The 25048-nt window shown below is 41.3% G+C and overlaps 1 protein-coding gene across 5 annotated transcripts in view; it reads right to left on the bottom strand.

Moving 5' to 3' along the window:
* LOC100380755 (astrotactin-1) overlaps positions 1-25048 on the bottom strand; it is a 299659-nt gene that overhangs the window by 219483 nt on the left and 55128 nt on the right. For all 5 annotated transcript variants that reach the window (XM_014140030.3, XM_014140032.3, XM_014140031.3 and 2 more), the window contains exon 3: positions 1414-1813. In XM_014140030.3, coding sequence (XP_013995505.1) covers positions 1414-1813 — 400 coding nt within the window. The remainder of the gene's footprint in view (positions 1-1413; positions 1814-25048) is intronic.

Here is a 25048-nt window from a genome sequence, read left to right as displayed (position 1 = left end):
AAATGTTGTATATGTCCAGGTAGTAGTTGTAAATTAGAACTTGTTCTCAACTGGCCTACCTGGTTAAATAAAGGTGAAATATACAAATTAAAAATAAATGTCAATCCAGCAAACCAGGCAACTAAAAGCAACTTTGTTAACAATGTTTTGGTTAGTTTCTAGCTTGCTAGCTAGATGGCTAGCCAATTCAAATAATGACCATATCATTGCTGACAACATCTAAACTTTAGCTAATGTTTATTCATTATTACAGGAAAATAAACTTACAACAAGATCATTATTTACAAGTTCATTGCAAGCTAATTAGATAAAATAGCTTACGGTTGTGAGTGTGACGGGAGAATTATTGAGCTTTCGCACTTTTTCATTGTGGTCTCAGTCAGGATACCATGACAACTGACAGGGTCACAGTATATATTTTTTCATCTGTCTACGACAAGGAAACCAACAGAGGCAGCGATGGTCTACAGACATTCCCCCGGAGTATAAAGTAAATGTTGGTTTGACCAGCGACACATGTCGCATTCTACATTTACATTTTTTTTTACATTTTAGTCATTTAGCAGACGCTCTTATCCAGAGCGACTTACAAATTGGTGCATTATGTCAATAGACATAGTATAAACTAGCCTAATCTCTGACACACAACCAATGATACATTATATCTGTAGTCCTGCAGGGGCATTTCATTTAAGCCCAAACCCTACCCACAAACGCAACGTTCAGGCCGTGCCCAAACCCGAAATCAGAAATACAGTAACTTCCTCTGTTAGTTAGATGCTTGTCTTTGTCTGTCACCTGCTCCTTACTGCCCCAGCTCTGCGTGTGAGAGTAACCATAGCAACAGCTCTGCTTTGTGCTGCTCCTCCTCGAGTGAGAGAGCAGCTGTTAGCTAGCTACTTTTCGTCACTCGAGACTCTGACAAAACTCATGGAAAATTATTATAATAATCTCTCCTGTTGACTCAGACAATGTTTTGGTCTTTGGGGTAGCCTAAACAAGAGTGGCAGGCATCACGAGAGTATGCAAATTAAGTGAAAGTGCAGATTTTGTGTGAGGGTTAGACCCTGAAAAGTCAGTGCCCCTGCTCCGGAGCAGGGGCAGCTAGCGCTGGGATAAGGTCAGCGCTAGCCCACTTTAGAAAGTGCAAGTGTGAACACTCACAACCCAATTGAACACTTATGGGAGAGTCTGGAGCAGCGCATGACACAACCCAATTGAACACTTATGGGAGATTCTGGAGCGGTGCCTGACACAGCGTTTTCCACCACCATCAACAGTGTAAGAGTGTGTGTGTGTGTGTGTGTGTGTGTGTGTGTGTGTGTGTGTGTGTGTGTGTGTGTGTGTGTGTGTGTGTGTGTGTGTGTGTGTGTGTGTGTGTGTGTGTGTGCATACATGGGTGCTTGTACTTACACTCCCCAGGTGTGAGGTCCATGCTGGCCTTGTCATTGCAGCCCTGAAGGGAGTCCAGGGTGCGTGTAACCTGGCTAGCAAAGTCCTCTCCTCCGTTCATGCACTCTCTCTGCAGGTGGTGTCTCAGGTCAGTGATGTCATACTCGTATCCGTCCAGGATGGGCGTCTCTCGGATGCTGAGCGTGCCACTGGAATTGTGACCCTGGCCCCTGGAGTTTCTCAGGCTCTCCCTGGCCTGGCCTCCCATCAGCACCGAAGGGATGTAGTGAATCTCATTGGCTGCCTCGGCGCTGGCGCTCTTCTGGGGCTGGGGCACACGGCGGCGTTTGCACCACCGCCTGCGCGTGTAGAGGATGAGGACCAGGCACAAAATGGACAGCAGCAAGGCGATCATGCCTCCCTGTGAACAAACAATTGGGAAAGGAAAAGGATGAATGCTCTCAACTAAGAACTCCCCAAAGTCCCCAAACCCATGCAGTTAGATTTGTCAAAAGACCACTAGTGCATAGCAGAGATCCATGAGGAAAAAACAATAGATCTCAACAATGTCAAGAAAACATTAACAAATTCAATATCCATATCATCACAGTGTACCATATACTGGGGTATTTGGAAATAGCCATGGGATGGTTTTTCAATACCCTCAATACTGTTGAAACTATTTATTTAAAGTTTTCTGCCAAAAAATTGCCTAATTTTCATATTATGACAACAGAAGTGCAATTCTATTTGGCTGGCAGCCACACAAGTAAATGAGCTTACAATGAAAAAGTAAGGTATTTTTTGCAAAAACTATGCAAGGCCATCATATTTCTAATGTTTGTCAAAGAAAGAATGTAGCCAGCTACATTTACTAACATTTTGCTTAATAGGGATAGCCACCTTTTTTTCTATTTTCGCTGAAATGACATTCCCAAATCTAACAGCCTGTAGCTCAGGCCCTGAAGCAAGAATATGCATATTCTTGGTACCATTTGAAAGGAAACACATTGAAGTGTGTGGAAATTTGAATTGAATGTTGGAGAATATAACACAATAGATCAGGTAGAAGAAAATACAAAGAAAAAAACCCAGTTTTCTTTCCTACCACCATCTTTGAAATGCAAGAGAAAGGTCCCACTTCCAGCCATCACTCTGCTTGTAATTCCAGTGGTGTCCACAAGATGGCAGCAGTGTAAGTGCAAGGTTCCAGACGGATAACTTGAAGTATGAGCGAGCTACGTGACATTTAGTGTGAAGTCACCCAGGTACATTTGGGCGAATCGTCAAGGAGTCTTTGCATTCATATTGCATTTTTCTGCAAGAATATCGTCAAATCTGTATACTTGGACTTTGTTTTAGTTTTTCCAGTATTTGTAGCCATATTATAAGTTCAAAATTGGCAAAACAACCAGTTTTCATAACTTCATAACTCTGAATATTCGTATAATTTTTGTCCAAAATGAAAAGGCCTGCTGTCGTACAAGGTTAGTAGCTACGTTTTACGACAGATACATGGTTTCCGGAAACTCCCGTAAAGCCCAGCCCATTGACTATCAAACTAGCTTTGTTTGACCCCGATTGGTGCTTATTTGACAAAGTTAGACTCGTTCAAGTGAAGACCGCCCGTGTCATCGGCGTGCCATGAAGGCGTCGCTCTCTGACCAAATATGGTGTCCTATAGGATATACTACACCCCTAATGATATAGTGAAGTCTCGTTACGTTCTAGGATCTCTGAGGAATACATACAGATGCGATTTGACTGGTTGAAACAACATTTAGGGTGAGATTTTCACAGATTCCTTTCTCTGCAAATTGAACGAGTGGAAATACAAAATCGAGCGTGCATGATATATGGACCTTTTTAGGATATGAAAACGGATTTTATCTAAGAAAACGACTCTTCATGTTACCTCTGGGACCCGTTGGATGATAAATCAGAGCAAGATTTCAGAATGTAATAATTTGTTTTGTATTGATTACTTTTTTACTTTTTTACGTTACTTTCAAAGTCAATGAACTATTTCAAACTAGTCTAGTTTAGATTGAAATAAAGCAGAAAGATAACTAGGCCAGAGAGTTACATTGTTTTCCATAATGTCGTGTCTCTACTACGGTAAAATGAGATGACATGCTATTTTCAAATCAACTACCTAACATTTAATTGATTATGTGATTGAATTAAACCATGCAACAATTAAACCGTTAATAACCTGGGGCACCACAGAAGCATTCGTATATATAAAGCGGCTAACTCCCGAATCCACACTTAAATATCTGAAGATCTTTTATATCAATAGCATTATTCTTTACCTTCTATCAGTATCATCTGAACATCGTAAAATTCTTGGTTATTTGCACGAACCCTAGCATAAATTGTGAATCAGCAACATACAAATTGGCTTAATTATTTATTTACTAACTAACTAACTAACTAACTAATCACAGAAATACATAACAAACAAACAGTAGATATTGGTTACTAACAATGATAGGAAAGAGTCCCTAGTGGGCTAAGCCATTATGACGGCTTGGTAGACAAAGGGAAGGGGGTGTGTACTGAGAAAGAGCGGGAAAGAAAAATGGATTCATTATACACAGTCTATAATTATATTCACTGAAATGCTAATCCTTTGCTCAATCGAAAAGAAAATGCAATTAATATTTATGCCCGGATGTCGTTGTTGACTTCTCTGTTGGAATCCGGTCCATCTACTGGAGAGTTCATCAGAGTCTATCTGGTTGCGTTTCCCCGAAGATCAAAGTATTTTCTGGTTGTTAAAATGGATACTTCAGAGTACCCTTCGGAAATGTTATCATAGAAAAGATGTTTCGGCGGTTGTCTGTATTGTTGTCCTAAGTTTACCTAATTTCTAGCTGCAGACTAGTAATTTGTGTCTAAGATTTGCTCTTATTCTGTAGGGATCGATAGTCTCAGAGTTTAACCATTTCCAGCCTTGTAGCTAATGCTCCACGTGGAATAGTCATGTCCTTTGGAATAGTTATAGTTTAAACCACTTCACACACCAGCATCACCAGGCATGTTTTGGTCTCAGAAACGCATCCATTTGCAACCTCAGCTCACGCTGGGTTTTGCTTAGACTGATGTGAATTTCATCCCGAGTGGGTTTTATACGTAACAGTAGAAAAGGGCGGTCTGTGACGCCTAATGTGATGTCTGGACTCACGGGGGGTGTGGCCACTGACTAGTTAATCTTTATATGAAAATCCATACTCTCATTTAGAAGGTTAATATCACATTAAATCTTTTCACAACTAGTTTCATGTTTAATCACATACTCTTCACAATATTAAGATGTAAACCTGACAGCTGGGAAATGTACACTTTAAGAGATACCGTTATGTGTGTTTCCTGTACTTCATGAGATCACCAAATGAAACAAACACACTCATCACAACTGTCTCTTAAGTGTCCACGGATTGTTCCCACATTCTCAAAAGTAGCAATATTGTTTAATTCTCCCATCTGGGGGATTTAGGAGTTTGGCCAAGTGAAGTCCTTAGTTCTCTGTGCTCTCTCCCTCTCTTTCTGCATGACCAGGTGGAGGGAGTCTCCGCCAGGAATTTATGACCTGAGATAACAAAACCTAGGTGTAGGAGAGAGAGTGAGAGAGGGGGGTGGGGGAAGCCACGATCTACACCCAGAAAGGGTCACGTCATGACAATAAGTACATGGTGTAGCCCCAGCGAAATGAAAAAGTATCCAGTTCCGGTCTAGGAGGGTCCAGATGTTTTTTTTTTCAGAAAGAGCTCTATTTTGGTGGGTATCGATTAGGCATAGGTCTAGGCCTAAAATGCCTTCAGAAAGTATTCACACCTCTTGAATTCTTCCAAATTTTGTTGTATTACAACCCGAATTTAAAAATTATGAAATTTATATTTTTTGTCACTGGCCTAAGCACAATACCCCATAATGTCAAAGTGGAAGTATGTTTTTTGAAATGTTTACAAATTAATAAAACATTTAAAGCTGAAATGTCTTGACTCAATAGGTATTCATCCCCTTTGTTATGGAAGCCTAAAGTTCATGAGGAAAAATGTGCTTAACAAGTCACATAATAAGTTGCATGGACTCACTCCGTGTGAAATAATAGTGTTTAACACATTCAATTATCTGTAAGGTCCCTCAGTCAAGCAGTAAATTTCAAACACAGATTCAACCACAAAAACCAGGGAGGTTTTCCAATGACCCACAAAGAAGGGCACCTATTGGTAAAAAAAAGCTGACAGTGAGCATGGTGAAGTTATTAATTACACTTTGGATGGTGTATCAATAAACCCAGTCACTACAAAGATACAAGCATCCTTCCTAACTCAGTTGCCGGAGACCAATGGTGACTTTAAAACAGTTAAAGTTGAATGACTGTGATAGGAGAAAAGTGAGGATGGATCAATAACATTGTAATTACTCCACAATACTAACCTAATTGACAGAGTGAAAAGAATGAAGCCTGTACAGAAAAATACTCCAAAACATGGATCCTGATTGCAACAAGGCACTAAAGTAATACTGCAAAAAATGTGGCAAAGCAATTCACATTTTGTCCTGAATACAAAGTGTTATGTATGGGGCAAATCCAATACAACACATTACTGAGTACCACTCTCCATATTTTCAAGCATAGTGGTGGCTGCATCATGTTATGGGTATGCTTATAAACGTTATGGACTGGGGAGTTTTTCAGAATAAAAAAGAAACGAAATGGGACTAAGCACAGGCAAAATCGTAGAGAAAACCCTGATTAGGGGGAGTGATGACAAAAGTCTCACAACTCAATCGCTGGTTGAAAACTGTTTTCTGCCCCTCCCAAAAGATAGAATTTGGAGATAATTGGCCCTCTTTCTGGGACTCACCCACAAACAGGACCAAGCCTGGCCTGTTGAGGAGTGACGGACTCCATCCTAGCTGGAGGGGTGCTCTCATCTTATCTTCGAACATAGACAGGGCTCTAACTCCTCTAGCTCCACAATGAAATAGGGTGCAGGCCAGGCAGCAGGCTGTTAGCCAGCCAGCCTGCCAGCTTAGTGGAGTCTGCCACTAGCACAGTCAGCATAGTCAGCTCAGCTTTCCCCATTGAGACCGTGTCTGTGCCTCGATCTAGGTTGGGCAAAATTAAAAATGGCGGTGTTCGCTTTAGCAATCTCACTAGTATAAAGACCTCCTCCATTCCTGCCATTATTGAAAGAGATTGTGATACCTCACATCTCAAAATTGGGTTACTTAATGTTAGATCCCTCACTTCCAAGGCAGTTATAGTCAGTGAACTAATCACTGATCATAATCTTGATGTGATTGGCCTGACTGAAACATGACTTAAGCCTGATGAATTTACTGTGATAAATGAGGCCTCATCCCCTGGTTACACTAGTGACCATACCCCCCATGCAGCCGGCAAAGGTGGAGGTGTTGCTAACATTTACGATAGCAAATTTCAATTTACAAAAAAAAAAACTATGACGTTTTCGTCTTTTGAGCTTCTAGTCATGAAATCTATGCAGCCTACTCACTCACTTTTTATAGCTACTGTTTACAGGCCTCCTGGGCCATATGCAGTGTTCCTCACTGAGTTCCCTGAATTCCTATCGGATCTTGTAGTCATAGCAGATAATATTCTAATTTTTGGTGACTTTAACATTCACATGGAAAAGTCCACAGACCCACTCCAAAAGGCTTTCGGAGCCATCATCGACTCAGTGGGTTTTGTCCAACATGTCTCTGGACCTACTCACTGCCACAGTCATACTCTGGACCTAGTTTTGTCCCATGGAATAAATGTTGTGGATCTTAATGTTTTTCCTCATAATCCTGGACTATCGGACCACCATTTTATTACGTTTGCAATCGCAACAAATAATCTGCTCAGACCCCAAACAAGGAGCATTAAAAGTCGTGCTATAAATTCTCAGACAACCCAAAGATTCCTTGATGCCCTTCCAGACTCCCTCTGCCTACCCAAGGACGTCAGAGGACAAAAATCAGTTAACCACCTAACCGAGGAACTCAATTTAACCTTGCGCAATACCCTAGATGCAGTTGCACCCCTAAAAACTAAAAACATCTGTCATAAGAAACTAGCTCCCTGGTATACAGAAAATACACGAGCTCTGAAGCAAGCTTCCAGAAAATTGGAACGGAAATGGCGCCACACCAAACTGGAAGTCTTCCGACTAGCTTGGAAAGACAGTACCGTGCAGTATCGAAGAGCCCTCACTGCTGCTCGATCATCCTATTTTTCCAACTTAATTGAGGAAAATAAGAACAATCCGAAATTTCTTTTTGATACTGTCGCAAAGCTAACTAAAAAGCAGCCTTCGCAAATGGAGGATGGCTTTCACTTCAGCAGTAATACATTTATGAACTTCTTTGAGGAAAAGATCATGATCATTAGAAAGCAAATTACAGACTCCTCTTTAAATCTGGGTATTCCTCCAAAGCTCCATTGTCCTGAGTCTACACAACTCTGCCAGGACCTAGGATCAAGGGAGATACTAAAGTGTTTTAGTACTATATCTCTTGACACAATGATGAAAATAATCATGGCCTCCAAACCCTCAAGCTGCATACTGGACCCTATTCCAACTAAACTACTGAAAGAGCTGCTTCCTGTGCTTGGCCCTCCTATGTTGAACATAATAAACGGCTCTCTATCCACCGGATGTCTACCAAGCTCACTAAAAGTGGCAGTAATAAAGCCTCTCTTGAAAAAGCCGAATCTTGATCCAGAAATTATAAAAAACTATCGGCCTATATCGAATCTTCCATTCCTCTCAAAGATTTTAGAAAAAGTTGTTGCACAGCAACTCACTGCCTTCCTGAAGACAAACAATGTATACGAAACGCTTCAGTCTGGTTTTAGACCCCATCATAGCACTGAGACTGCACTTGTGAAGGTGGTAAATGACCTTTTAATGACGTCAGACCGAGGCTCTGCATCTGTCCTCGTGCTCCTAGATCTTAGTGCTGCTTTTGATACCATCGATCACCACATTCTTTTGGAGAGATTGGAAACCCAAATTGGTCTACATGGACAAGTTCTGGCCTGGTTTAGATCTTATCTGTCGGAAAGATATCAGTTTGTCTCTGTGAATGGTTTGTCCTCTGACAAATCAATTGTACATTTCGGTGTTCCTCAAGGTTCCGTTTTAGGACCACTATTGTTTTCACTATATATTTTACCTCTTGGGGATGTCATTCGAAAACATAATGTTAAATTTCACTGCTATGCGGACGACACACAGCTGTACATTTCAATGAAACATGGTGAAGCCCCAAAATTGCCCTCGCTAGAAGCCTGTGTTTCAGACATAAAGAAGTGGATGGCTGCAAACTTTCTACTTTTATACTCAGACAAAACAGAGATGCTTGTTCTAGGTCCCAAGAAACAAAGAGATCTTCTGTTGAATCTGACAATTAATCTGGATGGTTGTACAGTCGTCTCAAATAAAACTGTGAAGGACCTCGGCGTTACTCTGGACCCTGATCTCTCTTTTGAAGAACATATCAAGACTGTTTCAAGGACAGCTTTTTTCCATCTACGTAACATTGCAAAAATCAGAAACTTTCTGTCCAAAAATGACGCAGAAAAATTAATCCATGCTTTTGTTACTTCTAGGCTGGACTACTGCAATGCTCTACTTTCCGGCTACCCGGATAAAGCACTACACAAACTTCAGTTAGTGCTAAATACGGCTGCTAGAATCCTGACTAGAACCAAAAAATTTGATCATATTACTCCAGTGCTAGCCTCCCTACACTGGCTTCCTGTTAAGGCAAGGGCTGATTTCAAGGTTTTACTGCTAACCTACAAAGCATTACATGGGCTTGCTCCTACCTATCTTTCCGATTTGGTCCTGCCGTACATACCTACACGTACGCTACGGTCACAAGACGCAGGCCTCCTAATTGTCCCTAAGCAAACGGCTGGAGGTAGGGCTTTCTCCTATAGAGCTCAATTTTTATGGAATGGTCTGCCTACCAATGTGAGAGACGCAGACTCAGTCTCAACCTTTAAGTCTTTACTGAAGACTTATCTCTTCAGTAGGTCCTATGATTAAGTATAGTCTGGCCCAGGAGTGTGAAGGTGAACGGAAAGGCTGGAGCAACGAACCGCCCTTGCTGTCTCTGCCTTGCCGGTTCCCCTCTTTCCACTGGGATTCTCTGCCTCTAACCCTTTTACAGGGGCTGAGTCACTGGCTTACTGGTGTTCTTCCATGCCGTCCATGGGAGGGGTGCGTCACTTGAGTGGGTTGAGTCACTGACGTGGTCTTCCTGTCTGGGTTGGTGCCCCCCTTTGGGTTGTGCCATGGCGGAGATCGTTGTGGGCTATACTCGGCCTTGTCTTAGGACGGTAAGTTGGTGGTTGGAGACATCCCTCTAGTGGTGTGGGGGCTGTGCTTTGGCAAAGTGGGTGGGGTTATATCCTGCCTGTTTGGCCCTGTCTGGGGGTATCATCGGATGGGGCCACAGTGTCTTCTGATCCCTCCTGTCTCAGCCTCCAGTATTTATGCTGCAGTAGTTTATGTGTCGTGGGGCTAGGGTCAGTCTGTTACATCTGGAGTATTTCTCTTGTCTTATCCGGTGTCCTGTGTGAATTTAAATATGCTCTCTCTAATTCTCTCTTTCTCTCTTTCTGTCTTTCTCTCGGAGGACCTGAGCCCTAGGACATGGTCCCCAGTCCACCTGGCCGTGCTGCTGCTCCAGTTTCAACTGTTCTGCCTGCGGCTATGGAACCCTGACCAGTTCACCGGACGTGCTTGTTGCACCCTCGACAACTACTATGATTATTATTATTTGACCATGCTGGTCATTTATGAACATTTTAACATCTTGACCATGTTCTGTTATAATATCCACCCTGCACAGCCAGAAGAGGACTGGCCACCCCTCATAGCCTGGTTCCTCTCTAGGTTTCTTCCTAGGTTTTTGGCCTTTCTAGGGAGTTTTTCCTAGAGAGTTTTTCCTAGCCACCGTTCTTCTTTCACATGCATTGCTTGCTGTTTGGGGTTTTAGGCTGGGTTTCTGTACAGCACTTTGAGATATCAGCTGATGTACGAAGGGCTATATAAATAAATTTAATTTGATTTGATTTGATTTAGTCTGATTTCCACCAGACACTGGGAGATGAATTCACCTTTCAATAGGACAATAACCTAAAATACAAGGACAAATCTACACTGGAGTTGCTTACCAAGAAGACAGTGGATGTTCCTGAGTGGCTGACATAAATCAGCTTGAAAATCCATGGCAAGACCAACAATCAATTTGACAGAGCTTGAAGAATTGTTTTAAGAACAATGGGCAAATATTGTACAATCTAGGTGTGCAAAGCTCTTAGAGACTTACCCAGAAAGACGCAGCTGTTATCGCTGCCAAAGGTGATTCTAACATGTAATGAAAACGTATGTAAATTAGATATTTCTGTATTCCATTTTAAATAAATTAACATTTCTGAAAGTTCGTTTTCATTTTGTTATTATTGGGTTTTGTGTGTAGATGGGTAAGAAAAAAGGCTATAACACAACAAAATGTGTAATAAGTCAAGGGGTAGACACTGTATATGATCAGGACTATTTTCTAAGTAAGATACTCTTTTTAAACATTAAACTGATCTTCTCTTGAGATTAATGTCATATTTACAGTTTGCTCTTCAAATTGTGTATTTTATTGGCTCTGCTGCTGTGGACACTTAGGGTAAGGAAATAATTTGGGTGAATTATCCCTTTAATAGCTTGGCCTGTCAATCAATCACTCTGGGTGGGATTGTAAGGGAAGGGGGCAGGATGTTTGTGAGTAACAGAGTCAGTAGGGTTTTAGACCTGTTAATCACTGTTGGTGGGACTTAGGACTGCACGGTTGATCAATTTATTTTCAAAATTTCGATATTGACAGGTGCAATATATAACTAACTTGTATGATTTATGAATAGAAAAGGGATATAGAAGATTGACTTTAGTAGGTCAGTTCAACACCTTTCATAAGCTAGTCAACACTTGCTGTTTGGTCGTCAATTAAAGCACAATAAATAGCCTATGAGCCAGACTCTGTGGCTGGCTATAGTAGGCCTATGAAACACGCCCATTTTTTGAATGAATGTGCCACAAAACAATAATTAACACTAGAACTGCCTGGTCTTTTGTACCCGCTAGAGAACGTTAAGAACGTTGTTGGATGTCTCCTTTAGCATATGCATCAGATGCATATCAACCTGCAAGGTGTGCAAACATAAGCACCAACCCTTGATAAATAGCGCATAAACTATTGGAAAGGATTAATTGCATGAAGACATATTCATAGAAATCTATCAATTTGTTTAGATAGAGTAAAAGATATGGTTTGTATGATTCTACAAAGTCCTAGAAAAAACATTACAGTGTAATCCATTGGATCAACTTTACTTGTAGATTTGATTAATAATAGAGTTCCAGTAATTAATGCAGTCCAGTTACAGCACCTTTTGACAAAGCAGTGTCGGATTCGGGCTAAACTTTGAACATTGAGATTTTTTACTTGTTTTTTTATTTCACCTTTATTTAACCAGGTAGGCCAGTTGAGAACAAGTTCTCATTTACAACTGCGACCTGGCCAAGATAAAGCATAGCAGTGCGACAAAAAAAACAACACAGAGTTACACATAAACAAACGTACAGTCAATAACACAAAAGAAAAGAAAAATTGAAAGAATCTATGTACAGTGTGTGCAAACGTAGAAGAGTAGGGAGGTAGGCAATAAATAGGCCATAGAGGCGAAAATAATTACAACTTAGAATTAATACTGGAGTGATATATGTGCAGACGATGATGTGCAAGAAGAGATACTGGGGTGCAAAAGAGCAAGAGGGTAAGTAATAATATGGGGATGAGGTAGTCGGGTATGCTATTTACAGATTGGCTGTGTACAGGTACAGTGATCGTTAAGCTGCTCAGACAGCTGATGCTTAAAGTTAGTGAGGGAGATAAAAGACCCCAGTTTCAGCGATTTTTGCAATTCGTTCCAGTCATTGGCAGCAAAGAACTGGAAGGAAAGGTGGCCAAAGGCAGTGTTGGCTTTGGGGATGACCAGTGCAATATACCTCCTGGAGCGCATGCTACGGGTGGGTGTTGCTATGGTGACCAGTGAGCTGAGATAAGGCGGGGCTTTACCTAGCAAAGACTTATAGATGACCTGGAGCCAGTGGGTTTGGCGACGGATATGTAGTGAGGGCCAGCCAACGAGAGCATAGAGGTCGCAGTGGTGGGTAGTATATATGGCTTTGGTGATAAAACGGATGGCACTGTGATAGACAACATCCAGTTTGCTGAGTAGAGTGTTGGGCGCTATTTTGTAAATTACATCACCGAAGTCAAGGATCGGTAGGATAGTCAGTTTTACGAGGGTATGTTTGGCGGCATGAGTGAAGGAGGCTTTGTTGCGAAATAGGAAGCCGATTCTAGATTTCATTTTGGATTGGAGATGCTTAATGTGAATCTGGAATGAGAGTTTAGAGTCTAACCAGACACCTTGGTATTTGTAGTTGTCCACATATTCTAGGTCAGAACCGTCCAGAGTAGTGATGCTAGTCCGGCGAGAGACTGCGGGCAGCAATCGGTTGAAAAGCATGAACTTAGTTTTACTAGCATTTAAAGGCAGTTGGAGGCCACGGAAGGAGTGTTGTATGACGTTGAAGCTCGTTTGGAGGTTTGTTAGCACAGTGTCCAAAGAAGGGCCAGATGTATATAGAATGGTGTTGTCTGCGTAGAGGTGGATCAGAGAATCACCCGCAGCAAAAGTGACATCCATGAAATACATAGAGAAAAGAGTTGGCCCGAGATTTGAGCCCTGTGGCACCTCCGTAGAGACTGCCAGAGGTCCGGACAACAGGCCCTCCGATTTGACACACTGAACTCTGAGAAGTAGTTTGTGAACCAGGCGAGGCGGTCATTTGAGAAGCCAAGGCTATTGAGTCTGCCGATAAGAATGCGGTGATTGACAGAATTGAAAGCCTTGGCTGGTCGATGAACACGGCTGCACAGTACTGTCTTTTATCGATGGCGGTTATGATATCGTTTAGGACCTTGAGCATGGCTGAGGTGCACCCATGACTAGCTCGGAAACCAGACTGCATAGTGGAGAAGGTACGGTGGGAATCGAAATGGTCGGTGATCTGTTTATTAACTTGGCCTTCGAAGATTTTAGAAAGGCAGGGCAGGATGGATGTAGGTCTATAACAGTTTGGGTCTAAGGTGTCTCCCCCTTTGAAGAGGGGGATGGCCGTGGCAGCTTTCCAATCTTTTGGGATCTCAGATGATACGAAAGAGAGGTTGAATAGGTTAGTAATAGGGGTTGCAACAATTTCGGCGGATAATTTTAGAAAGAGACGGTCCAGATTGTCTAGCTCAGCTGATTTCAGAACATAAGCTGTTTGGATTTGGGTGAAGGAGAAGCTTGGGGGGTTTGGGCAAGTTGCTGCAGGGGGTGCTGAGGGGTTGGCCAGGGTAAGGGAAGCCAGGTTGAAAGCAGGCCAGCTGTGGAAAAATGCTTATTGAAATGATCGATTATCGTAGATTTATTGGTGGTGACAGTGTTTCCTATCCTCAGTGCAGTGGGCAGCTGCGAGGAGGTGCACTTATTCTCCATGGACTTTACAGTGTCCCAAAACCTTTTGGAATTAGTGCAACAGGAAGCAAATTTCTGTTTGAAAAAGCTAGCCTTAGCTATCCTAACTGACTGAGTATATTGGTTCCTGACTTCCCTGAAGAGTTGCATATCACGGGGGCTATTCAATGCTAATACAGAATGCCACAGGATGTTTTGGTGCTATCAAGGGCAGTCAATTCTGGGGTGAACCAAGGGCTATATCTGTTCTTAGTTCTACATTTTCTGAATGGGTCATGCTTATTTAAGATGGAGAGGAAAGCACTTTTGAAGAGCAACCAGGCATCCTCTACTGACGGGATGAGGTCAATATCCTTCCCGGATACCCGGGTCAGATCGACTAGAAAGGCCTGCTCGCTGAACTGTTTTAGGGAGCGTTTGACAGTGATGAGGGGTGATCATTGGACCGCGGACCTATTACGCACACAGGCAATGAGGCAGTTTTGCTGAGATCCTGTTTGAAGACAGCAGAGGTGTATTTAGAGGGCAAGTTGGTCAGGATGATATCTAAGAGGGTGTCCATGGTTACTTATTTTGGGATGTACCTGGTAGGTTCCTTGATCATTTGTGTGAGATTGAGGGCATCTAGCTTAGATTGTAGGACGGCCGGGGTGTTAAACATATCCCAGTTTAGGTCACCTAACAGTACGAACTCTGAAGATAGATGGGGGGGCAATCAATTCACATATGGTGTCCAGGGCACAGCTGGGAGCTGAAGGGGTCTGTAACAAGCTGCAACAGTGAAAGTCTTGTTTCTGGAAAGGTGGATTTTTAAAAGAAGAAGCTCAAGTTTTTTGGGCACAGACCTGGATAATATGATAGAACTCTGCAGGCTATCTCTGCAGTAGATTGCAACTCTGCCCCCTTTGGCAGTTCAATCTTGTTGGAAAATGTTATAGTTAGGGATGTACATTTCAGGATTTTTGGTGGCCTTCCTAAGCCAGGATTCAGACACGGCTAGGACATCCGGGTTGGCGGAGTGTGCTAAAGCAGTGAATAAAACAAACTTAGGGAGGGGACTTCTAATGTTAACATACATGAAACCAATGCTTTTACGGTTACGTAGATATGAAAGACATGATAGATCAGAGGCATAGTATATAAAGGAGAGATCTGTAGAAAGACAGAGTGGCTGTGGAATGTGCTGGGTGGACAGGAGAGTAATCACAGGATTGCTATAGGGGAAGCGGATGGACATCTGTGGATTAGGTGAAGGAGGGGTTGAGGTCAGGAGGTCAGGTGAGATCCCCTGAAGGGAGTAATAAAGGTTTAGTATCCTGTTACCCTCTTCCGGTCCAACCATATGATGTAAGGATTGGAGAGAAGGAGGAGTGTCCAAAGTGGGGTATATATACTTGTGACGGTGAGAACATGTTTTTGTCTGAATTACAGTTGCAACGAACCTTTGGGAAGAATTAAACTTGGTTAAGCTTCTCTAGTGTCCGTGAGTTATTTACTCTGAACAATTTGAACCTAACAGTAGAAACTAAAAAGATAATATTAATATAACAAGCCAGGTGCGCAGACAAAATTATTTGCCGTATTCCTAAACAAAAGCACCAGTGCATGAACAATTGTAAAGGATGAATTGCATCAAGAAATATTTGTTCAAATATATTCATGACAAGATATAAAAACAGTCATTTGTTGATTGTACCGGACACTGTATTGTGCCTTTATACACGTGCCTTTATGCATGAATCAATCTGGTCTTCTCTTTATGTTTTGGGTCCACAGTCAGCACACAGCTTCGGGACCTTGTATGAGCAAGCCCAACAAACAAATCGGTTACACTGCACACAGTTTTCATGGGCATTGTTTCGTGTGCACCTGCCACAGGTGTAGCAAAATCTCTCTGAAGTGGTTGTGTGGCATGGTCTCTCTGAAAAAGTCCACCCCATACCTATCAGACAAAAATGACTCCACATCCGTGCTATTTCTGCCGTATGCCCCGCGGACATGCAGAACAAGAGAGCAATGAATGCTTTGAGTTCATCCATAGACATGTCCTTTTCTGTGTGCATGAGCGATAATAGAATATCTGATGTGCTGCAACATCTGCATGTGACATAAACTTGACAATCTTTTCTACCCAAACCGTGCCATCCCTCCCAGACTCCTGTCTCACCGTGGCAGTTGGGATCAGTTGGGTCTTTTACGTTTTTTCAAAAGCGAGGCTCAGGCATCGGAGGGGAGGCTTGAAGTCAACATCAGATGCACATTTTGTTACGTTACAGACATTCTAAAATGGATTGAATATTTTTTTTATCAATCTACATACAATATCCAATAATGACAAAGCAAAACAGGTTTTTAGATTTTTTTTACAATTGTATTAAAAATAAAAAACATAAATGCCTTATTTATGTAAGTACTCAAACCCTTTGCTACGAGACTCGAAATTGAGCTCAGGTTCATCCTGTTTCCATTGATTATCCTTGAGATGTTTTTACAACTTGATTGCAATCCACCTGTGGTAAATTCAATTGATTGGACATGATTTGGGAAGGCACATACCTGTCTACATAAGGTCCCACAGTTCAAAGAGCAAAAACCAAGCCATGAGGTCGAAGGATGTCCGTAGAGCTCTGAGACAGGATTGTGTCAAGTCACAGATCTGGGGAAGGGTACCAAAAAATGTATGCACCATTGAAGGTCCCCAAGAACACAGTGGCCTCAATCATTCTTAAATGGGAGAAGTTTGGAACCACCAAGACTCTTCTTAGAGCTAGCCACCCAGCCAAGCTGAGCAATCGGGAGAGAAGGGCCTTGCTCAGGGAGGTGACCAAGAACCCAATGGTCACTCTGACAGAGTTCCAGAAGGACAACCATCTCTGCAGCACTCCAACAATCAGGCCTTTATAGTTGAGTGGCCAGACGGAAGCCAGTCCTCAGTAAAAGGCACATGACAGCCCGCTTCTTCGAGTTTGCCAAAAGGCACCTAAAGGACTCTCAGACCATAAGAAACAAGATTCTCTGGTCTGGTGAAACCATGATTGAACTCTTTGTCCTGAATGCCAAATGTCACGTCTGGAGGAAACCAGGCACCGCTCATCACCTGGCCAATACCAACCCTACGATGAAGCATGTTGGTGGCAGCATCATGAAGTGGGAATGTTTTTCAGCGGCAGGGCCTGGGAGACTAATCAGGATCGTGGGAAAGATGAACGGAGAAAAGTACAGCGAGATCCTTGATGACAACCTGCTCCAGAGCGCTCAGGACCTCAGACTGGGGTGAAGGTTCACCTTCCAACAGGACAATGACTCTAAGCACACAGCCAAGACAATGCAGGAGTGGCTTCGGGACAAGTCTCTGAATGTCCTTGAGTGGCCCAGCAAGAGCTGGAGAGACATGAAAATAGCTGTGCAGTGACACTCCCCAACCTGACAGAGCTTGAGAGGATCTGCAGAGAAGAATGGGAAAAATACAGGTGTGCCAAGCTTGTAGCGTCATACCCAAGAAAAATCAAGTGTGTACTTGCTACCAAAGGTGCTTCAACAAAGTACTGAGTAAAGGGTCTGAATACTTATGTACTGTAAATGTGATATTACAGTTTTTGATTTTTAATACACTTGCAAACATTTCTAAAAACCAGTTTTTGCTTTGTCATTATGGGGTATTGTTTGTAGATTGATGAGCAAAAAAACGATTGAATCAATTTTAGAATAAGGCTGTAATGTAACAAGATGTGGAAAAAGTCAAGGGGTATGAATACTTTCCGAATGCACTGTATGTCAGATACTCCAGTGATGTGGCTTAAATTCTGGCATTAATGCTTAAAAAACCTATTTAATGACAACAATGAAATCAAATGTGACAATTAGGAGCAGTATTTTCTAAAGGTTTATGATCCAGTTCAGATTTTGACAGTGAACAAATGTGAAAGTTAAACCCCCATTAAACACACGATGGGGTTTCATTGGAATGGGGTATTAATGACATGAACTTAAATAATTTAATTTAATTTACAATATTTCATAAAGGCTAATATTGCATGAAGGCTGACACTTTTCTTATTAAGGACACATTCAAGTCTCCTGCTGTATTGCAAGGCATGATTAGGGCTGTGGAGGTCACAACATTTCGTCAGCCGGTGATTGTCAAGCAAATAACTGTCGGTCTCACGGTAATTGACCGTTAATTAACATAAAGACATTTAGCATCTCCTGGCTTCCATTCCTGGCTTCCTACAAGCCACTGATGCAGACCTTTGGAACATCTACATTTTAAAAAGGTTAATAAATCCATGTAATATAGCCTACACCTTCACAATAAATTCATTATTTATTTTAGACAGATCTAAAGAAAATTGTAGTCTATTTCAGAATAACAGAATTGAATACTCTGAGTTGTCCTTATGTTAGGTCCTGATCTGGCTATGCGAAATGGCTGTGGGCTACACTAGTTAATTTAACAGACAGGTTTTGCTTAGAATTCAGTGGCAATATTTTATACTATTTTTAAGTATGAAGAATACAATTGAACAAAGCTGAATAAAGTATAAATTATATTTTCTCAAAATGATTTGAGGGAGTGCGCACATGCAGCTTTCCCGTGTTGAGCGGTTAATTATGGGCAGGTGAGACGGTAGTGTCCCACCTGGCCAATATCCGGTGAAATTGCAGAGCACGAATTTCAAATGACAGAAACATAAATATTAACATTCATAAAAATACAAGTATTATACCTCAAAATAAAGCTTAACTTCTTGCTAATCCAGCTGCTGTGTCAGATTTCAAAAAGGCTTTACGGCGAAAGCACACTTTGCGATTATCTGAGGACAGTGCCCCGCATACAAAAACATGAAAAACATTTTTCAACCAGGCAGGTGCGACACGAAAGTCAGAAATAGCGATATAATATATGCCTTACCTTTGAAGATCTTCTTCTGTTGGCACTCCAAAAGGTCCCAGTTACATCACAAATGGTCCTTTTGTTTGATAAAGTCCTTCTTTATATCCATTAAAACTCAGTTTAGCTGGTGCGCTTTATTCAATAATCCACCGGTTTCCCTCCTTCAAAATGCATACAAAATGAATCCCAAACTTTACAAATAAACTTATCCAAACAAGTCAAACAACGTTTATAATCAAACCTCAGGTACCCTAATACATAAATAAACGATACAATTTAAGACAGAGAATAGTATGTTCATTACCAGAGATAAATACCAAAGAACGCGCTTTCACTCACGCGCATGGAAACACTACAGTCAAAATGGGAGCCACTTAGAAAAACTACAACTTCTAGCTCATTTTTCCAAAAACCAGCCTGAAACTCTTTCTAAAGACTGTTGACATCTGGTGGAAGCCCTAGGAACTGCAATCTGGGAGGACTTCGCCTCATAATTAACATGAAAGCAATTGGAAACAGTGAGAGGCTGAATTTTTTTTGTTTTGTTGATAGTTTGTCCTCTGGGTTTCGCTTGCCATATCAGTTCTGTTATACTCACAGACATAATTTTAACAGTTTTTGAAACATTACATTGTTTTCTATCCAATTCTACCAATTATATGCATATCCTAGCTTCTGGGCCTGAGTAACAGGCAGTTTACTTTGGGCACGCTTTTCATCTGGAAGTGAAAATACTGCCCCCTACCCAAGAGAGGTTAACAAAGAAATAGGAACTCCTATATGCTTAATTTTCAGTTATTAATGTAACTTCAGTTGTTCTACAAACGTTGGGCTATATGTTTGATTATTAATACATTCTAAGGCTGCATAATGCGACTCTAATGATGATTTGAAAAAAGTTGCTTTAAAGGCATGAGCTCTGCTTAGTTTTTTTATGCAGGCTGTACAGACTATCAGTCTCCCATTCAGAATTTGACAAGCACTTGCTAATTCCTTGAATTTCTCGGCGGCATCCCCTTTGTGTGACCGTAATGCACCCTAAAAGAATCCATGCCTTTTGTGGCCAGTGGCCGTTGTGTCCTTGGCCCGGAGTGCTGCGCTGTGCCCTTCCATCTGAGTGCTGCATGCTCAAAAGCATCTCTCACTCACATTGCTCTCCATCACGTGATCGGGTCTTTCTCTCAGGCTACAAGTGAAGACCGACACATCAGGGATGCAACTGCGTGCGTCCTTATCCAATTCCGAGGTGCATATTGAAGATATTGGAAGAACTGTCCACATTTACTTTTTGTCAGCGAACAAACAGCAAAAGCACTAGCCTATGTCAATATACTATCCCCCATAGTACAAAAGTAGACCTATTCTATTCTGTACAATAAATAAATCTTCCAACTTAGTCCGGGACAGTAATTTTTACGCAATGTTGCTGACACAACAGATCAGAACGTTTAGCTTAAAATGTTGATAAACTATTAGGCTATTTCTTCACATTATAAGTGCAGCAATGAGCACACATCAGTAGGCTATATGCGCAAATATTCCATTAGCGGGACAACACCATTATCAAAAGTGACCGCAAATGCAATTATGCATGTAGTGATTTTATTATAAAGGAGCATTTTCATGGTGAAAATGGTCTTCCCCAAACTTTAAACTCCTGCGCTGCTTATGTATGCCAGTTAGGCTCAACACCCCTTGTAAAGTGGATTAATGTGCTTCATTTTAAGAAGTTATTTGGCCACTTTAGTTGTGATACAAACCTTCAAAACATATAGACCTAAGGGCTAGGCTACATGAGGTGTGCAACTATGATTAGAAAAAGTAGCAAAAAATGGCATTGTTTCTTGCTGGGCATGCTAGGCTCCCGAGTGGCGCAGCAGCCTAAGGCACTGCATCTTAGTGCTATAGGCGTCACGATCCCGAGCTGTATCACAACCAGCCGTGATCGGGAGTCCCATAGGACGGCACACAATTGGCCTAGCGTCGTCCGGGTTAGGGGAGGGTTTGGCCGGGGTAGGCCGTCATTGTAAATAAGAATTTGTTCTTACTGACTTGCCTAGTTAAATAAAAGATTAACCTGTTGGGGCTAGGGGGCAGTATTTTCACGGCTGGATAAAAAAACGTACCCGATTTAATCTGGTTACTAATCCTACCCAGTAACTAGAATATGCATATACTTATTATATATGGATAGAAAACACCCTAAAGTTTCTAAAACTGTTTGAATGGTGTCTGTGAGTATAACATAACTCATTTGGCAGGCAAAACCCTGAGACATTTTCTGACAGGAAGTGGATACCTGATGTGTTGAATTACCTATAAGCCTATGCCATTGAAACACACAGGGGTTGATTAATGTTTTGGCACTTCCTATTGCTTCCACTAGATGTCACCAGCCTTTACAAAGTGTTTTGAGTCTTTTACTGTGAGATCTGACCGAACAAGAGCCATGGAACGGTGATGGCCGATTAGACTCTCGCGCGCGAGTTCATGTTGGGTACCCTCGTTCCAATACGTTATAAAAGAGAATGCATTCGTCCACCTTGAATATTATTAATGTTCTGGTTAAAAAAGGCACTAATGATTTATGCTATACAACGTTTGACATGTTTGAACGAACGTAAATATATTTTTTCCCCTCGTTCATGACGAGAAGTCCGGCTGGCTTAGATCATGTGCTAACAACACGGAGCTTTTTGGATATAAATGATGAGCTTTTTTGAACAAAACTACATTCGTTATGGACCTGGGATTCCTGGAAGTGACATCTGATGAAGAGAATCAAAGGTAATGGATTATTTACATAGTATTTTCGATTTTAGATCTCTCCAACATGGCCGTTTGTCTGTATAGCAAAGCATATTTTTCTGGGCGCAGTGCTCAGATTATTGCAAAGTGTGATTTCCCAGTAAGGTTATTTTTAAATCTGGCAAGTTGATTGCGTTCAAGAGATGTAAATCTATAATTCTTTAAATGACAATATAATATTTTACCAATGTTTTCTAATTTTAATTATTTAATTTGTGGTGCTGACTTGACTGCCGGTTATTGGAGGGAAACGATTTCCTCAACATCAATGCCATAGTAAAACGCTGTTTTTGGATATAAATATCAACTTGATAGAACTAAAAATGCATGCATTGTGTAACATAATGTCCTAGGAGTGTCATCTGATGGAGATTGTAAAAGGTTAGTGCATCATTTTAGCTGGTTTTATGGTTTTGGTGACCCTGTCTTTGAATTGACAAAACATTACACACAGCTATTGTCAATGTACTCTCCTAACATAATCTAACTTCATGCTTTCGCCGTAAAACCTTTTTGAAATCGGACAACGTGGTTAGATTAAGGAGATGTTTATCTTTCAAAATGGTGTAAGATAGTTGTATGTTTGAAAAATTTGAATTTTGACATTTATTTGGTTTCAAATTTGCCGCTCTTGAAATGCACCTGCTGTTGATAGGGTGCACCACGGGTGGCACGCTAGCGTCCCACATAGCCCCAAGAAGTTAAATAAAAAATGAATAAAATCTTCACATATTATAATATATAATTCACAAGTGAATATTGTCACCCATCAGACTATTCTTGATTTAATCTTGTCTTTATATACACAAAATAATATATGTGTGAAATTTGTTTTGATTTAGAATGGACCATTATCATGCACCTGTCACGAAACATGGTCAGGGGAAAAAGTAAATGTCATCTATGTACTTAAATAGCGAATGGAGGACGCCAGCCAGGTAGGCTATACTCCTGTTGTAAAGATTAGCAATGTACTTAATATTAGGAAAGTTGAGAAATACTTCTAGTAGGCCTAGCCTATAGAAAGCTGATGGGATCCTCCTCTTTTTAATAGAGGCCATCACTCTGTTTTCTCATGCAATTGCATAGCCTATAGAAATGTTACACAACATGAGCTTAGGGGCTCTCATGAAGTGTTTGATTAGATTTTCAATAACATTTGCATTGATGTCAGAGTGATTAGAGGGACAATAGAGTGCTGAGTACCAGGCAGTTAGCAAGTTTAGTAGGCTACTAATGACCATCAGCAGCATCAGAGCTTGGAGAAGCCTAATTACCGTGCCTAAATGGTCACGTGGAATTTGACTCCCTTCATGACTCATGACCGCCGGTGTGGCAGTAATAATGTCACCGCAACAGTCCTAGGTATGATCATTGAAGAATACACAGTACGTTCTCAGCTATGATGTGGGCGTGCCCCTAAGGTCAATACTGGGGCCCCTCCTGTTCAGCCTGTACATGAATGATCTGCTTTCTGTCTGTACTGGGTCTGAAGTTCAAATGTATGCAGATGATACAGTGATATATGTGCATGCAAACAAGCTGCACAAGAACTCACTACTGTAATGGTCAAGGTTACAAAGTGGCTCAGTGACTCATGTTTGCATCACAGTGTGAAAAAAAGAGGGCAACTGATGCTACTGAGACAGATGCCTATGTGTCAGGGGAGAAGCTCCAGGCTGTATCCGATTTTAAGTACCTTGGCATCATACTTGATTGCAACCTCTCTTTTAAAAAGCAGGTGAAAAAGGTAACTAAAATAACAAAGTTCAACCTAGCTAATTTCCGATTCATACAATATTTTTGGACTACAGAGGTAACAAAACTGTACTTCAATGCTATGATTCTCCCCCACTTAACATACTGCTAGACTAGTTGGGCCCAAGCTTGCTGTACAGAATTAAAAGCCATTCAGTCAGTCTACAAACAGGCTCTCAAAGTGCTTGATAGAAAGCCCAATAGCCATCATCACTTTTACATCCTCAGAAAGCATGAGCTCCTGAGTTGGGAATATCTTGTGCAATACACTGTCTCGTACTCAAGATCCTAAATGGCCTGGCTCCCCCTCCACCGAGTACTTTTGTTTTAACAGAAAACCCAAACCCATGGCAGCAGATCCACAAGGTCTGCCATGAGAGGTGCCTGTATAGTTCGCTTAAGGAAAAGTACCTTTTGTCAATCTGCTTTCTCTGTGAGAGCTTCGCATGTCTGGAACACACTGCCATCAGACACACACAACTGCACCACCTATCGCACATTTACAAAAAGCATAAAGATATGACTTAAGCCCAATCAGACTTGTGAACATAATCCCTAACTGCATATTGCAGCTCTCCATGTTGTCTGTTGTCTGTAGTTTGTGAGGAGTGGAAACACTTTGTTGCTTTTATGTATTTTGTTTTGTTGCTTTTTGTGCTATTGCTCTGTCTGCGTGCTACGTGTTGCTTGTTCAATGATGCTCTGCATGTTTGTCTGCATTGTTATTGTAATAGTTTTTAATAACCTGCCCAGGGACTGTGGTTAAAAATTAGCTGGCTGGCTAAAACCGGCACTTTCACTGAAATGTTGATTAATGTGCACCGTCCCTGTAAAAAAATACAATTTACTCAAACTCTTGAGAGATTCAGAATGTGAAAATGTAATCTCATGAAAATGAAATAAATGTGTAATCTATTCTAAATATATGTTTTATTATCAATAGTAGAACTCTCAATTTGCTTAAAACAACTGAGAGAATATAAAAACATTACTAGCTTAAGAGTTTTGGGATTCTCGGCAGGACTGTCTTAGCTTTTTCTAAACATTGACTAGCTAGCTTGTAGTATAGTTTAATTTGCTGTATAATTATGTGAGAATTTGTTTGATTGACAAACACAATACTGTGCCATCGGTTCCCAGCTAGAAGAGATACACAAAAAAATACTTTAGCCTTCGAAACTATAAACATAATACTTCATTCAAAATGTTGGTTTAGATTACTCTAACTGAATTTCCTCTTCCTTCCATCATTCCTTCCGGGTGGATATGTGTAGGCCCCTTAAATTGTATAACATTACGAACTTAACTTTAAGGATCTTCTATCATTAATCTTTTTTACGTAGCGAGACAATCTTCAAGTTCAGGGGCTTGTGCTTGCATTAATGAATGGGTCACTGCAATTCTGCTTGCCCGATGGACCTTAACTGATCTGGATGACATTTGAGGTGCAAGAGGAAATAGTCAATCTGTTAAAGGGTGTGAGCAGCCATAAAACAAGGTATTATCGGGCACTTAAACCAGAAGTGCAAAGGTCTGAGGGGGTGCCCAAAGGAAAACTGTTGGTAATGTTGTAAAGAACA

This window comes from Salmo salar, chromosome 14, assembly GCF_965601325.2.
Source record: "Salmo salar chromosome 14, fSalSal1, whole genome shotgun sequence".
Classification (NCBI taxonomy): Eukaryota; Metazoa; Chordata; class Actinopteri; order Salmoniformes; family Salmonidae; genus Salmo; species Salmo salar.
Note: the sequence above shows the minus strand (reverse complement) of the source record. Positions and strands in the feature narration are given on the sequence as shown.